This window comes from Doryrhamphus excisus, linkage group LG23 (genome assembly GCF_037039965.1).
Source record: "Doryrhamphus excisus strain RoL-2023G ecotype Guam linkage group LG23, RoL_Dexc_Guam_v1.1, whole genome shotgun sequence".
Lineage (NCBI taxonomy): Eukaryota > Metazoa > Chordata > Actinopteri > Syngnathiformes > Syngnathidae > Doryrhamphus > Doryrhamphus excisus.
The window spans coordinates 6,686,100-6,701,689 of NC_136379.1; the positions used below are offsets into that span (position 1 = coordinate 6,686,100).

The 15,590-nt window shown below is 40.5% G+C and overlaps 1 protein-coding gene across 1 annotated transcript; it reads left to right on the forward strand.

Moving 5' to 3' along the window:
* Nucleotides 1-4,513: 4,513 nt before the first annotated feature.
* Nucleotides 4,514-15,047, forward strand: qdpra (quinoid dihydropteridine reductase a). Its single transcript, XM_078788487.1, has 8 exons — nucleotides 4,514-4,531; nucleotides 6,429-6,580; nucleotides 6,710-6,802; nucleotides 8,416-8,512; nucleotides 9,212-9,352; nucleotides 11,186-11,294; nucleotides 13,116-13,199; nucleotides 14,661-15,047. The coding sequence occupies exons 2-8, from the start codon at nucleotides 6,497-6,499 to the stop codon at nucleotides 14,761-14,763; spliced, it is 711 nt and encodes a 236-aa protein (XP_078644613.1). The 5' UTR covers nucleotides 4,514-4,531; nucleotides 6,429-6,496; the 3' UTR covers nucleotides 14,764-15,047.
* Nucleotides 15,048-15,590: the final 543 nt, after the last annotated feature.

The window sequence follows — 15,590 nt, forward strand, 5'->3', positions numbered from 1 at the left end:
ATTCCCATATTTATGGTTGGGGTTTTTTCTTCTAAATATTTCAACTTATTAAATAATCTTGGTAAATAACATTTTCTTTCTGTAATATTATGACTTTATTATTTTGACTTTATTCCCATAATATTGTTACTTGTTACCTAATTTAAAAAAGTACAACTTCATTTTGTTTGCTTCTCATAATATTACAATAATAATATAATAATACATTACTTTTAAGAACCTTATTTAATATTTCAACTCTGTGCTACTAAAATGACACAGTTTTACTCATAAAATTGCGACTTTTTTTCTTGTTACAATACAATTTTTTCCTCTTAATATTTTGAATTCATTCTCAGAAAATTAAAACGTTTTTTACATGTTAGAACTATTTAAAAAAAATTTCTTGTCATATTATGACTTCAACCAGTCCAGGGTGTACCCCGCCTCTCGCCCGAAGTCAGCTGGGATAGGCTCCAGCATATCCCTGCGGCCCTAGTGAGGATAAGCGGCATAGAAAATGGATGGATGGATGGATTATGACTTCATTCTATAAGTCCCCCATCGATAATATAGGTGACTATAGGGGTGTTATTTCATGTCTAGAGGGCTCTAATAATGTTAAAAACTGGTTTTAGAAAGTTGTAAACAGGTTTTCTGTGCTCTAATTCCAAAAATATTTTATATACAAATCAGGAATCTTACTTCAAGTATATTGACTGATCACGGTCGGGTCTGGAACCAATTAACTGTGATAAACGAGGGCTGACTGTATAGTTTGAAAAGAAATAGCTTTTCCATCAGGATTCTACTTATGTTGACACTATTGAAAACCTCAATCAGTGTTTTTGTCTTTTAAGACGCAAGGGAATAAGCATTTTCTCTGATGCTTTCATCAGAGAAATTAACCAAAGAGCCAGAACAAAACATAATTGAATCTATCATTTCTTGTTTTGCTATCATTGTTGCCCGTTAAGCGAGAGTGGGGAGACTGATGAGGAGATCACGCAGCAGATGAAAGCTTGTCAAGTGAAAAATGTTGGCTTAGTGAAACAAGTTCGTCAAAAGATTCAAAAGTAACAGACAGCGATGTTATTTTTCATTGTTTTTTTTTTTTAACTTAATTAGTCGTGCGAAGAGCGTCGGTGTCATGGAACAGCTACTGGCACTCTTACACGACGTACTTCTCCTACGCGATACTCTTGGCTCCAGGGAACATGCAACAGTTCCGACCCTTGATATTCCCTACACTTCATTGTGATTGTTTCTTCACATGCGGGAAAGTAAGACCTCAATATTCACCTGCACAGATGCTGTTGATTACCTGCGACTTACCTCCAATCTCTCTCTAATTACGCCGGCACCCCCTGTGACGCCTCCCTTGTAAACAAAAGTTTCAAAGCATGACATGGTGCAGCGTGAGGGAAACTGGAGAATAAAAATGATTTAAAAAGACTACAATTTAATAAAAGTAATAGAATTGTTTTCACGCCCAATTTATAAAAAGTCCAGCTAAATAGGTTAGAGGAAGTGGGGATATTAAGTAAAGCAAGGACATTGAGAATAAATATATACATTATACCTTATGTGTGATTTATGGATATAGAATAAGTAATAACTTATTGATCACTTTGATATTGTCTATTGTTGCTGACTTTAAGAAGCATCACGTCTTTGCCAGTTGTGTCTTATCTTTTTATTTGTCATCTTCAATATTTGTCCAGATATTATTTGTATATATTATATTTGTCCTCTGGTCCTACACTCAATTTGATGCGGCAAATTAGGATACCTTATGTAAAAATTGAATATTTTGGTAGTTTGATCATACGGTTTAAACATTATTAGAACCCTCCAGGCATAAAATAGCACCCCTATAGTCTCATTTGCACTCCTATTACCCAATATAGTAGACATAATAACAAAAAATAAGACATATATAAGACTTGTGACAAGACTGTATTGCCCGTGTGATTATTGTGCGTTCGGGGGCGGGGTCTTCGGGGGCTGTCATTGGCTTTGCCCGCCTTTGGTGGGGGCTTAGCCTGCCTGTGAGGGGTGGGGGTTGCTGGGTGGTCGAAGGCAGTCCCTCTCCTTTCTCCTTTCCTGTTGTGAGATCATTCACACGTGCAATAAAGGCCTGTTGTTCCGGCAAACAACTCTGGTGCTCGTGTGTCTCACCCTGCATTACAGTAGTAATACTGACACCGGATGACCAGTGTTGAATACTACATCCTGTATCATCACAGCATCTTTGTATGCCTTATATTAGTATTTTAGTTCATTTATCCATTTTTATGCTTCAAATGCTTAACCCATTTGCTATCAAGGACCGAAAAAACCTCCAGTGAAATATTTAGTGACTTTCTTGTGTCATTTCTAGTCAGAAGATAAACATTCAACACGTACAAAAATCTTTTCATCTGTAAATTTGCCCAGGGTTGGAATAATTTCGAACCGTTTGGGTCGCCATTGAAGCTTGAAGCACCACTCCAAGCATCATCTGTTCTCTGTGTGTGGTGTGCTTCTCCCACAGGGGGTGACACATTCAAAGACGCGTGGGGACATCTAGTGTTGGCTGAGGAAAAGACAATGTGACTGCACCAAGAGCAGGTAAGACCTTTAAAGCACAAGGAACAACACTTACTGTATGCATGTAGGATATGATATTAAGATATTAACCACTGGACAAAAGTATTGGAGTGTCCACTTTTTCGACTGCCAAGTAGACATTGAATGGAGCTTGGGAGTGATGAGAGAAGCTACTGAGGATGTCTGAAGCATCAAAATCCAAACCCTGAGGGAGATGATGGACTTCTGGAATGTGTCCATTTCATTTATCTGACAACACACACATTTGTCAGGGATGAAAGAAGAAAGACTGCACACAGCACACCGACGTGACAGTCATTTCCAGAAAGAGGTAGACGAAGAATTGCAATGAGTTGCTGTACGTGAAGTGGTGGTGCTGCCGTCTCGGTACAAAAGACGTCCGTTTCTGCACATTTTCGAAAGCAACAAGGTCATTCGGTGAAGAAAAAGAAGAATCTACACGAATGTAATCTTTGTGCGACACATACAAAAAAGGGGTACATTATATGAGATGGAGAAAAGCCGAACATTCAGTGAAAGCACCTCGATGATTCTTTATTTATTATTCTTTATTCATGAAGCATGAGTTTTAACCTCTCTTCGATTGGTTCAAATGGTTACAAAATATTAAAACAGCAGGTATGTAACGCTACGTGAATTTCTTAATTAGATGTTCAGTACAGTAAAGCGGAACACATTAAGTGAAGGACAGGAACTCTAACTGTCATGACCACGTTTCTACTCGGTAAACAAACACAGTGCAGTCAAGCCTTTGGTTAGCTAGCTTAAAAACGAACATTTTGCCGGTGAAATATATCAACAGACAAATATATATATTTTTAAAACGAAAGCAGTTTGCCGCCGTTGTTCAGAAGAAATAGAAGCTGATTAGTAAAGCAAAACTTAAGGCCATAAGAAGATTTAAAGACCGTGCTGGTGGCGTACTTTTTCATTATGTTTCATGTTTTAGCACTGAAGACATACAACTAGCCCAAGGTGAAACTTTAGCGCCATCTAACGGTGAGTCCACAGCATTGCACTTTCTTGTATACTACATATTTTAACGATGTCAACACAACCACTAAGCATTTTATGTGCTGCATTTTCTTACGTAACTGTACCCAAAACTTATGTAACAAACCCTGGTTATGCTATACTACTACACCCATAGGTGTTCGTAAACCCTACTTTTTCTAGTAATTAACTAACTAATCAGGTTTGCATCAAAGTAACCCGCCATGGGGCCAAAAGAAAGTTGTGACTGTGAATCTGAAACTGAATAATTGGATTTACATTATTATTATGAGGGAAAAAAATGCTAAATTTTTCGTCAGACTTTTGTGAGCGTGTTCCAAAAATCGAGTTTGGCAGAATCCTTGTACTGGATCTCATTACACGGGTATACCTAATATAGTGTCCAGTGGTTGTATACAGCATACGGTACGTGTCAGCAGCCATCACCGCTACATGTGCAAGAAGTCCTACACCGCTGTCGTCGTTAACACAGGCTCGGCGTTGCCGCCGCATGTGCACGGTGAGCATTGCAGGCAATGCAGGCCTAATTTGATGTTTGCTGACAGTCAGACACCACCCGACGTGTGAGCTTCGTGTCTTCCCGCATCTTGCAGATGCGCCAAGCAGACAAGCGCGTAATGAATGTGTTGTCTCTGGTTCTGCCTCCTCCTCAACTTTCACAGAAAATACACCCTCAGCCTCAGGTGGTACAGTTCAATATGTCCAACAGTTTAGGGAGGGGGGCGGCAAACCCCTAAAGTCGCACTAAACTGTAAAAGTTTGAACCCCTGACACTCACACCATAGTAGTAATAAGCAACTATACATTCAACCATTAACTATGCATGTGTTTTGTTTTTTCTTTTGCTTTTTTTGGCACCCTTATTCCAACAGAAGAAGCCACAGTCTCAACAGAAGCAGATGGACACACAGGATGTTCAAAAAAGGTAAGACTTTTCAGAGGGATTGACCTCTTTTTATACTTTAGCAACAGCTTAAGAATACTTCAAAGTGAACTTCATGTTCTGTCTTCAAGGTACCATTCAATATCTGTGTAAACAGAAATAAACATAGATTACAGTGGTGTCCAAAGTATTGGCCTTCGCCACATTGTACAATTTAACATGAAACATGACAACTTAAGGTGTGACGGCACCCCTTTGTGGACAGAGGGCTCTGTATTAAATATAAAGCACCTACTGTAAACATACTCATAATAATAGAAAGTTGTGTTTGTGGTTAATGTTTAAGTTTGCATACAGGACATAACAACAAGCCGACGTGTTGTCATCTAAAGTGAAGGCGATACACATTTGTGCTGTAACTATGCAAGATGACACAAAGCAGGAATGTATTTGTCACAGCTGTTTATGTGTGTGTGTGTGTGTGTGTGTGAGACATACAGTACAGCCTGGATACAATGGTGTGTATTATTCATGAGAAGCAGGCTTGTCGCGTTGACACAGCACAGAAAGTAACAACAACTCTGCTGTGTCATCAACTAGCACTGTGGGCACCAGATGACTGCAAATGATCCAATACGATCCAACTTTATTTTAAAAGAACCATAAAACAACCACATTGGACCAAAGTGCTGTGCAGGGAAGTGGGAATGTAAAACATTTGCAAAATATTTGGGGAAAAAAATCAATGCAACAATACAAAACATACATGATAGCTTGTTAGTAAAATCCATTAAAATTAATAAATACAATTCAGTCCCTACAAGGTGCTGACATTATTTTGTATAAATGTATATTCTTTACTACTACTTTACAGTGTGGCTTCTGATGTAGTAATTTCCCATCTGGCCTCCTCCTTACATGCAATTTACTTGAAATAATCTCCTTCACTCGCCATAGTAACTAAGTCATACTAAGTCATGTTTCTTCTCCCTCTTCCTCCTGTCACATGCTTTGTTCTTTAATACATTTTGAAATCATACTGTATAATGAGTGAATCAGTACATTAATCACATTCACTTCCCTTATTTTCCGGAATGATCAAAAGGGTGACCCCGCCTCTCGCTCGACATCATCTGGAATAGGCTCCAGCTTGAAAAAAAAATGTATGGATGTTATTATTATCATTAATCTTTTTTTATTTTTATTAACACCAAACAAGGGGCTGCATGGTGGTCTAGTGGTTAGCGCACAGACCTCACAGCGAGGAGACCAGGGTTCAATTCCACCCTCGGCCATCTCTGTGTGGAGTTTGCATGTTCTCCCCGTGCATGCGTGGGTTTTCTCCAGGTACTCCGGTTTCCTCCCACATTCCAAAAACATGCTAGGTTAATTGGCGACTCCAAATTGTCCATAGGTATGAATGTGAGTGTGAATGGTTGTTTGTCTATATGTGCCCTGTGATTGGCTGGCGACCAGTCCAGGGTGTACCCTGCCTCTCGCCCGAAGACAGCTGGGATAGGCTCCAGCACCCCCGCGACCCTCGTGAGGAAAAGCGGTAGAAAATGAATGAATGAACACCAAACAATCAAAATCAAACACCTCTGGTTGCTTCAGGTACATATACCAACGTGGGATTTTTTTCATTAACTATGTTCACTTTCCACTATTACTTTTTACAATACTTACTTATACAATACTTACTTGATTGTTACGTCACCCATCTGGTACTACTCATGTATACTACTCACGATGATTATATTGTTATGTAAACTGTCATTTTATTTTCCCTTTTGTGTGGGCGTACGATAATCGTAAAGCGGACATTGTGAATGAAATTTGAGGGCTTTACGGTGTGTTCCTGAACGCAACACTAGTCCAGCTCCAGCTCCCACGGGAGAGCAACAGGTTGCTCTCCCGTGGGAGACGCCTCCTCCTGCAGCTTTGACTCTTTAGCCTCATACCGGTCCTGCCTCGGCTCACTCCCTGGCCGCTCGTCCCAGAAGAACCATGTCAGCTAACAAGGTGATTGTTTACGGCGGAAGAGGAGCACTGGGCTCCAAGGTTGTCCAGCATTTCAAATCCAAAGGATGGGTGAGTGAAAGCATGCTAGCAGCAGGCTAAACGGGGCTAGCTAGCGAGCTAGCTGCTCTTGTAACGTGTACTGACTTTAGAGTTAAAAATAAATGTTGAATTAAAGTGTATGTTCTTTTAACCCACTAGTGGGTTGCCAACATCGACATGGCTGCCAATGACGAAGCTAACGAGAACGTCATCGTCAAGTTGACGGACTCTTTCTGCGAGCAGGCTGGACAGGTGAGTGATTGCTGACAGCTTTGCGGTTCCACGGAATAACCAGTTCTAGAAGCAAAACGGCGTAATTAAATTGTGTGTTCTAGCATAACGACAACGCGCGTTTGAGAGGTTTGCTTGTGTACTGATGACCAAGATAGCTTTGTGGCGCTGCATCTATGTCGACCAGAGCGTTTATGATGTGCGAGTCATGAACGAGTCGTTCTAAACTCCCGTCTTTGTACTGAATCATGACTCACGAACACTTGTCCCCTTTAACTTCAGTGACTCATGGGTACAATCAGGTTTCACATGCTCTTCATGCAAGTAATTCCAGTGAATCGAATACCAGATTAACTTCAGTGACTCATAAGAACTCAATTCAGTAAAAATGAATAGTGTTTCTCATCACTGAGACTTCAGTTACACTGACTCGGGTCATCAAGAGTTTCACCAACTCATGGTACCGAATGAAGACTGTTTCACCAACTCATGGTTAATGGGTAAAGACTCGAGGTTCATTGACTCACCACTCACAGTTGCTTGGCAAACACGTGAGTTTCACCGACTTACAGGTACTCGACAAAGCCTCAAGTTTCACTGAATTACAGGTTAACAAACATTCAACACTGTTTCTCTTTACTGTTTCTACGTGTGCCCTTCACGTAAAGTGACTCCAGTGAATCAAGTACACGATTCACTTTGTTCGTTCATGAGTGACTCCTAAGAACTCTAGTCAGTAAAAGAAATTCCGTTTCACAGCTGTTAGCTGTGCCTGCTGTGTTCAAGTCACACATGAAAATGTCAGGTGTTTTGCCTGGAGCGGAAACCTCTGATTATCTAAAGCCAATTTATGGTTGCCGACACGCAGCAACGTCCGCAAACTTTCATTGTGTTCCGTGTACTTGCAGCATTTCTCTCATGCGGTCGTATTTGAGGTTTTTGGCATTTGCAACATTTAAAGGTTATTGTGCATTTTAGAATGAAATCGCACCCTGAAGCTGAATCTCACTAACTACTATAGTACTGTGGTGTATTTTAAAAAAAAGAGCTTGTTTTTCCATGGAGCCTTTCATGTTTTCTTTTCAATGTGGCCTTAATTTTGATTTCATCGTGAGAATATGCTGTGGATCATTAAAAAATGAGTTGCTGCCGCAAATATCCCCAGGTCTGCTTAAGGGGAATTTCAGTTTACACTCAGCTGTATATACACATTGTGTTGCACACTACACACACACACACAAACACAAACGGTGTCTACGCCCTCTGAGCTGATACAAGGTGGTTCGGTGCCTTTCTCAACAGCTTGTTTTTGAACACGGTAAGTCTGGAACCTGTGTACTAGGTTCTTCCCAGACTAAGCTACTGCCACCTCATATAAAAACGATATTAAAGGACAATACAAGCGCTTCTATTTCTGTTAACGGCCCATTCATGCTAATAAGCATCTATTATACTACCCAAATACAAGCTGCCTGGTTAAGATGCCATGTGACCGCAGACATCAGCTGATGCAGATTATCTTTAAAAAAGAAAAATAGTGGGGAGGATTAATCCTCCCTTTTATCACGAGATGTGTTTCAATGCTCTACTAGTACTGTGGGATGTACTGAATAACAAGGCTTCTGGTCTCGCAGGTCACAGCAGACATGGCCCAGCTGCTCGGAGAGCAGAAGGTGGACGCCATTTTGTGTGTGGCGGGCGGATGGGCAGGAGGAAACTGCAGTTCTAAAGGTTGGAACCCAAGTTTGAATCCCCCAATGTTTCACATCACGGTCTTAAACAGTAATTAGTAAGATACATAGTTTTTAATTTTAGTGACTATCCAACAGTCCAACTATCCATGCCAAAGAAATTGGAAATAATGGAAATGATCTGTTCCAGGGTCAAACTGCTGCCAGCATGAATGTACAGGCAATCAGTAAAGTCATGTTTACAAGTGTAAAAAGAAGTTAACCACTGTAAAACAGGAAAACAGCCCACTGTAGGTTTGATGACAGGTGAGTACGGTGGTGCCGGAGTCTCACTGCTTCACTGCTGTTGTAAAGAAAAAAAAGCCAAAGAAAAAGCAATCACTGCCATGGAACCGTGCTGCATCTACTGCGTGCCAGTAGAGAATGTAAACTTTGTATGTATGTCCTGTTTGGGGATCATTTGCAGCACACAGCTTGTTTTTTTTGATTGACCCATAAAATGCTGATTATTATTATTTATTTGGATAACCAAGAAATGCATTCATTAAAATTCTTGTTTAGAAAATAATAATTGAGAAAAAAATACTGGCCTCTATTTTTATGTAGCCAACTGTATTTTATTTATTATGTATTTATTTTTATGTAGCTGCTTAGTATATGTTGACCTACATTGGATGTTATTAGAATATCAAAGTATTCATAGTATTTATTTCTGTGGAAAACTTGTGTGTTTTCTTAGATTTATACAAAAACACAGATCTGATGTGGAAACAAAGCGTGTGGACTTCCACCATCTCCAGCCACCTGGCAGCTCTGCACCTGAAACCCGGGGGTCTGTTGACTTTGGCGGGGGCCAAAGCCGCTCTGTCAGGGACCGGAGGTGAGACATTTGTTTACTGTTCTCGTCATCCTTACGGGTGGTCGTCATGGTAACAGGCATTGAGCTTTTGAGGGGCGGGTGGTGTGGTGGTGGTGGTGGGGGCAGAAAGTGTATGTTTGTTGTCCAGCTTGTCAATACAGATTACACGTGTAATAGAAAGCACCACAGGGCATCATTGAGGGAATGAACGCCTTTATAGGAGGCTCACAACAGCGAGGGCAAGAGGTGTCGATAAAATGGATCCAAGCCACAAACTGAGACGAAGAATTGCAAAAGGATTCTCTGGCAGCGCCGTGAGAGTAAGCAGAAAGTCGATGCTTTGATCGGCCTGTTTGTCCGTCAGCTGCTCCTTTTTGACCTCGCCACGAACCGATCGCTTCTTCTCCAACACGGGCCAAATCAGGCCAAGTAAATATTTAAAAGGGAGCTCACTGGAGGTGACGCTCTAAAAGTCTACATTTGACAATGATATCAACTGTGTGATACATACAAAATGCAGAAAGATTGACAAATGCGGTGGGGGGCTTGGGGGGGTACTGATAAAATACTATACGATACAATTTAGGGATACATTCTTTAATGTTGGAGCATAGAAAACCTGTTTACAGCCTTTTTAAATACTTTTTGTAAACTTTAGAGCTCTCTAGACATAAAATAGCACCCCTATAGTCACATTTACACATTAACATAATTATAATAACATAATAATGAAAAATAAGACATAAACATGACATATAATAAACTCATGCATGTTAGCATTGAGCGAGTGCCTTGATGTGTTTCTTTTTTTACTTCCTGTTACTTCCTGCGGTGACTATTGTCTCATCAGTGTAACATTACTGACACCTAGTGACCAGAGTAGAGTACTACGTATATCACAACACCTTTCAATGTGTCTTCTGAATGGCTTATATTTGTAATTCAGTTCTTAGAGCCATTTTTATGCTTGAAAATGCTTAATGTTGGCCCAAAAAATCATATAATTTGCTTAAATGTGCATATTTGTTTGACTAATATTAAGCCGTATTCAACCACGAAACGGAAATTATGTATTAAGTTAAAAGATATTGTTTTGTGTATGAAAAAAATGAGTGCTGGCACGCTAAGGCCTAGCTATTTCAGCCAATCAGGAGCTTGAAGAAAGCCATTATCAGATAAGGTACAGTGGCGTGCGGACTGAAATCGTCGCTGCACTTGAATACTGTATACAAAATACTATGTATGTATTGTCAATTCATTAAATATAAATGTAGTAATATGAATTGAAAATGTTTTTGGTTGATGTGGCACCAGCTTCAACAACAAAGCTTCAACAAATATGCGTTTGCTGTCATGTGACCAAAGTCCATGACAACCCTCTTATCCTGTTATTTACACTTTAGACACTGTTATTGACAGACTATGCTTCAAAAACACACAAGGCAATTAGATCCATCATGGATGGTGCACAAGGATAAGCTGTGGCCGACGTACTCCGGAACGTCTGCATCTGCAGGCTAGCCTCAGGTCAGATCGCCACCGCTCGCTTGTTTCACTCATTCAGCTCTTCTCGGGAAGCCAAACTTGAAAGAGAACTCCCCTTCTTTTCATTGGCTCATTCTTTATTAGCGTGTCATGAGACAGCATCAGGCGGAATTCTTGGGATTCTTTGGAAAGCCGGTTTTGCACGGAGGGGGTGTTGCTTAATGGATCCAGATTCTGCAAACTTTCACTGCTGGGGTGTCATTGAAACACATAATGATGGGGTCTTATATCTAATGTACATTAGAAAAAGGTGACTTCTTTTTTTTTTTTCTCCTGGTGTTGTCTTCATGTACGCTCATTTACCCCCAGGCATGGTCGGTTATGGCATGGCCAAGGCCGCCGTGCACCAGCTGTGCCAGAGTCTGGCCACCAAAAACAGCGGGATGCCTTCAGGGGCCACCGCAGTAGCCATCTTGCCGTAAGTGCTCAAGTCTACATTTCCCATCATGCACCCCTTCTAACCACACACCAAAGCCATTGGGTTTGTCTTTTTGTTCAATTATAAACTTTATAGGAGTTGATAAACTGTAATATATCTTTTTAAAACATCGGCTTTTAACATACTGCCATATATGTTCGATCCTGAATCCAATCCGGAAGTAGACTAGAGACAGTCCGATGGACAGTCCGAAGTTTCTCATGAAAAATAGTAAGTAGCTTTAGCAATTTAGCGTTTCTCCAGCATCGGTAACGTCTAATGTGGTCGTTACACATTTTTTGCAGGAATACCAGTGTTAAAAAAACCTCAGACTATGGGAAACGGCTGTTAGCAACCCCGCTCCCTGTATGCACACTCTATAATGCTACACTGACAAACAATTTTGTTCCATGACCTACACATAATAAACACAGGACACTGAAATAAAAAATAAATAAATGACTGTTTGGGGACTGCACGGACGAAGAGTGGTTAGTGCGCAGGCCACACAGCTAGGTGACCCAAGTTCAATTCCACCCTCTGCCATCTCTGTGTGGAGTTTGCATGTTCTCCCCGTGCATGTGTGGGTTTTCTCCCACATTCCAAAAACATGCTAGGTTAATTGGCGACTCCAAATTGTCTATAGGTATGAATGTGAGTGTGAATGGTTGTTTGTCTATATCAGGGGTCGGCAACCTTTACTATGAAAAGAGCCATTTTACCCAATGCCCACTGAAGAAAAATAGCCTGGAGCCGCAAAACATATAGTATGTTTAAAACAACATTGGAGGGAATTTGGGGGTATCAAAGTAGTTCAGATAAGAAAAGACGAGTTGGAGTACTCTTGCTAGTTTTGGAGATAAACTTACATAAATGTATGTGTAAACTACTGTAAACGTAAAAACAAGTTCCCATGCCGCTGTTTTTAAATTATCTCGAATTTATTTTTTAGATTTGTAGGTAAGTATTACTTGTTTTTCTTCATGTACTGAACTGGATAGCAGTCAGAACTCACTCAGGATGCATTCATGGTCTCAGACAAAGTTGGATTTTTTAAAACTCATTACAAAAGACGTGCATTTTCCCCACTTGGGTGTTAAAAATATTCAAGCATCGCAAAGGGAGCCACAATAAAGAGGCTGAAGAGCCACATGCGGCTCTGGAGCCGCAGGTTGCTGACCCCTGGTCTATATGTACCCTGTGATTGGCTGGCGAGTGTGTACCCTGCCTCTCGCCCGAAGACAGCTGGGATAGGCTCCAGCACCCCTGCAACCCTGTTGTTAGAAAATGAAAATGAGTGAATGTCAGACAGTACCAATGCATAGGGCTGCAAATGGAATATCACTAATCATGCACATGACCATCATGATGGTCTACAATGTTATTTTTTATTTTTTTTAAATGGTGTATCTCTCCGGTGTCTTCTTTTTGGCTGCACGCTCCACAAACACAAACACCAACAACAACATTGGCAGCCCGGAGGGATGTTGCTGTCACATCTGCTTTGTATCAGACCAATGACTTGCATTTCTGCAGCTTTGGGTCACATGACTGATGCTGTCTGGCCTCATGAATGTGCGGCTGCTTTTGTTGGCAGCTTTAAAGCGCTCCCACCTCGTGATGCTTCAATAGACCCTCTAGGGACATTCGCACAATCTAGTAAGTTGTGTCCAATCATGGTGCCCACGCTGCTTAATGATGTAAATAAATGTTGCAGTAAAAGGTGCTGTGTTACAAAATACATAAAGCAATTATTGTTATGCCTCACAGACAGATTGCATTTGTCCTTCTGCTGATTGTCATCTCTCTCCTTTTTAATAGTGTTACCTTGGATACGCCCATGAACAGGAAGTTCATGCCTGATGCCGACTTCGGCACGTGGACGTCGCTGGAGTACGTCGCAGAGTGAGTGTGCTAACAGTGGCTCATCATTTGTATTCGGAGCAGAAATAGTAGATTTACATCTTAAACTGTATGCTTCAGTATGAGCCTTCTGGTAAATCTTATTTTTATATTATATAATCTTATTTTATATTTTAAATGAACATTTTTATCAGAATCAGAAATTTTTATTGAACGGTAATGCCTCATTTATCTCGATTAATTGGATCTACACCTGACCATGGTAAGTAGGATTCCTTATTTATAAATGCAGTGTTTTAGTCTACTACTTTCACATTATTAGTGCCCTCTAGACATGAGATAACACCCCTATAGTCACATTTATACTCATTTTACCCAATATAGTAAACATATTAGGAGGGAGTAAGACATAAATAAGATTCATGCTCGTGTCTGTTACTGTAAATGTGTTCTGGGGACATAGACAGGAAGTGACACGAGGGGTTCAGAGTTGGGTTTTATTGTGTAATATTACCGAGTAACCAGTGGAGAATACCACATCTCATCACACCGTCTTTAGATGTGTCCTCTCTATGCCTTATATTTCTATATTTCCTCATGCATATTTTTGACTAATAATAGGCCCTATTCAAGCATAAATCATAATGATTATGAATTAAAATATTTTTAAAAACAGTGTTGCAGAGAAGCCACGAAATTCAAAGTAGTAGTAGTAGTAAAGACACAATGAAAAAAGAAATCATCTGAAATAACAAATTACTAGGCAAGTTTTAATGCGCATTAATTAATTAACTGTATCTTAATCACTTCAAAAATATATAGTGTTTACAAATACCTAAAAAGGTGAACTAAGTATTGCTTACTAAACAGCGCTCTGTGTCATATACAACCATATTAATAAACATATTGTTGCATTAATGAACTGGAAGTTTGTAAAATCTTCAGTAAACAAATGCTGGTGTCATACGAGATAAGAGATATGAGATAAGTACATTTCCAAAATGTTCCATGACCGATGACATGTTATTTCAGACAAAGGTGATGAACGAAACACAATTTGCGCGTCAGTAAACATGCATTGTAATTGAGCGAGCGCACGGCCTGAGCATCAGACACAGCAGATTAGATTAGGCCAGCATCTGCCACACAGGGGCCGCAAATAGAAACCGCATCTGCATGGCGGGAAATGAAAGGCGACGACTATCGCTTCATCATTGTCCTTTTTATTACCGCTCTGACCTTGGCACGTGACGAATGATTGTCGTAAAAGCGGCAGCGATGGCGCGGAAAAAAACAGGCTGATGTCGTTTGTCAGGAAAAAGACAACCATAATCGCTTCTTCCCTCAACGAGACGTCATCAATACTCAAGATGCTTTTTGCCCGGGAACGCTTTAATGACGCTGTGGCTTCTTTGGGGCGTGGTCTGCATCGGCTGGGGACCTTTACTCAAAGGTGCTCTAAAGGTATCCACTGTCTTTGACCTTTCCTGGGTGTTGCTGCAGAATGTTCCTCAAGTGGGCCTCCGGCACTGGCAGGCCGGCTTCCGGAAGCCTGATACAGCTGCTCACCTCCGGAGGGGAAACCCAGGCCGTGGCCGCGCCGTAGAGCAACCCAGGGAAGTGGCGCCATGGCGACAAGACCCACAGGAGGAGGCAGAAGATAAGGATGGAGAGGTGATAGGACAAAGGAGCTCAGCAGGTGGTCAGGTGATTGGAGGGGGGGGTAAGGGAAGGCGGTGTGTGTTACATGAAGGCTAACACCGCCATCTAGCTGTGGACGTTATAATTGCAACACCTCAAAAATGGATTCGCTTGCGTCAGTATTGCTGTGACGTCATTGTCCTTGTCGATAACGTGACAAAAATAAAATTACTAATGTGATGTTGAAAATTGAGTTGTATTGTAATTATGAATACTTTTATGGGCCACTACATTAGGGACCCCATTTAATGAGTTTCAATTCTGCATTTATGATAACCATAATAAGCTCATTTAGAGGTTTTAATGTAACAGTGGTTACAGTCTTGGATCTGAATAAGTTGTTACATGTATGCCTCTCAAAATTGAGCATTATCTTTTGTAAAGGCAGAATTTTTTCTGATGCTGTATGGATTGTTGGTTTGTGAGTGTGTGTGTTTTGATTGGTATATTTACAGCAGGGATGTCCAAAAAGTTGCTCAGGGGCCATTTTCTAATGGCACATTCTAAAAATATTTAAAAAAAAAAACAGAAAAAATTGAAAAATCTGTAATTTTACAAAAATTGTGTCAAAATATTATGAGGAAAGATAACATCATTTAAATACAGTAGTATCAAGTTGAAGTCATATGAGAAACAAAACAAAATAAAGTCATTTGGTGGAAAATTAGGTCGAGGGAAAAGTCAACTTATGGGAATAAGATCCATCCATTTTCTACACCGGGTATGCCGGAG

What these genes read in the sequence shown, in the direction of transcription:
- qdpra (XM_078788487.1), top strand. Translation starts at nt 6,497, where the DNA reads ATGTCAGCTAACAAGGTGATTGTTTACGGCGGAAGAGGAGCACTGGGC. An exon ending in AGGAAACTGCAGTTCTAAAG is followed by an intron (nt 8,513 to 9,211) that starts GTTGGAACCCAA and finishes GTGTTTTCTTAG; the next exon opens with ATTTATACAAAAACACAGAT. An exon ending in ACCGCAGTAGCCATCTTGCC is followed by an intron (nt 11,295 to 13,115) that starts GTAAGTGCTCAA and finishes CCTTTTTAATAG; the next exon opens with TGTTACCTTGGATACGCCCA.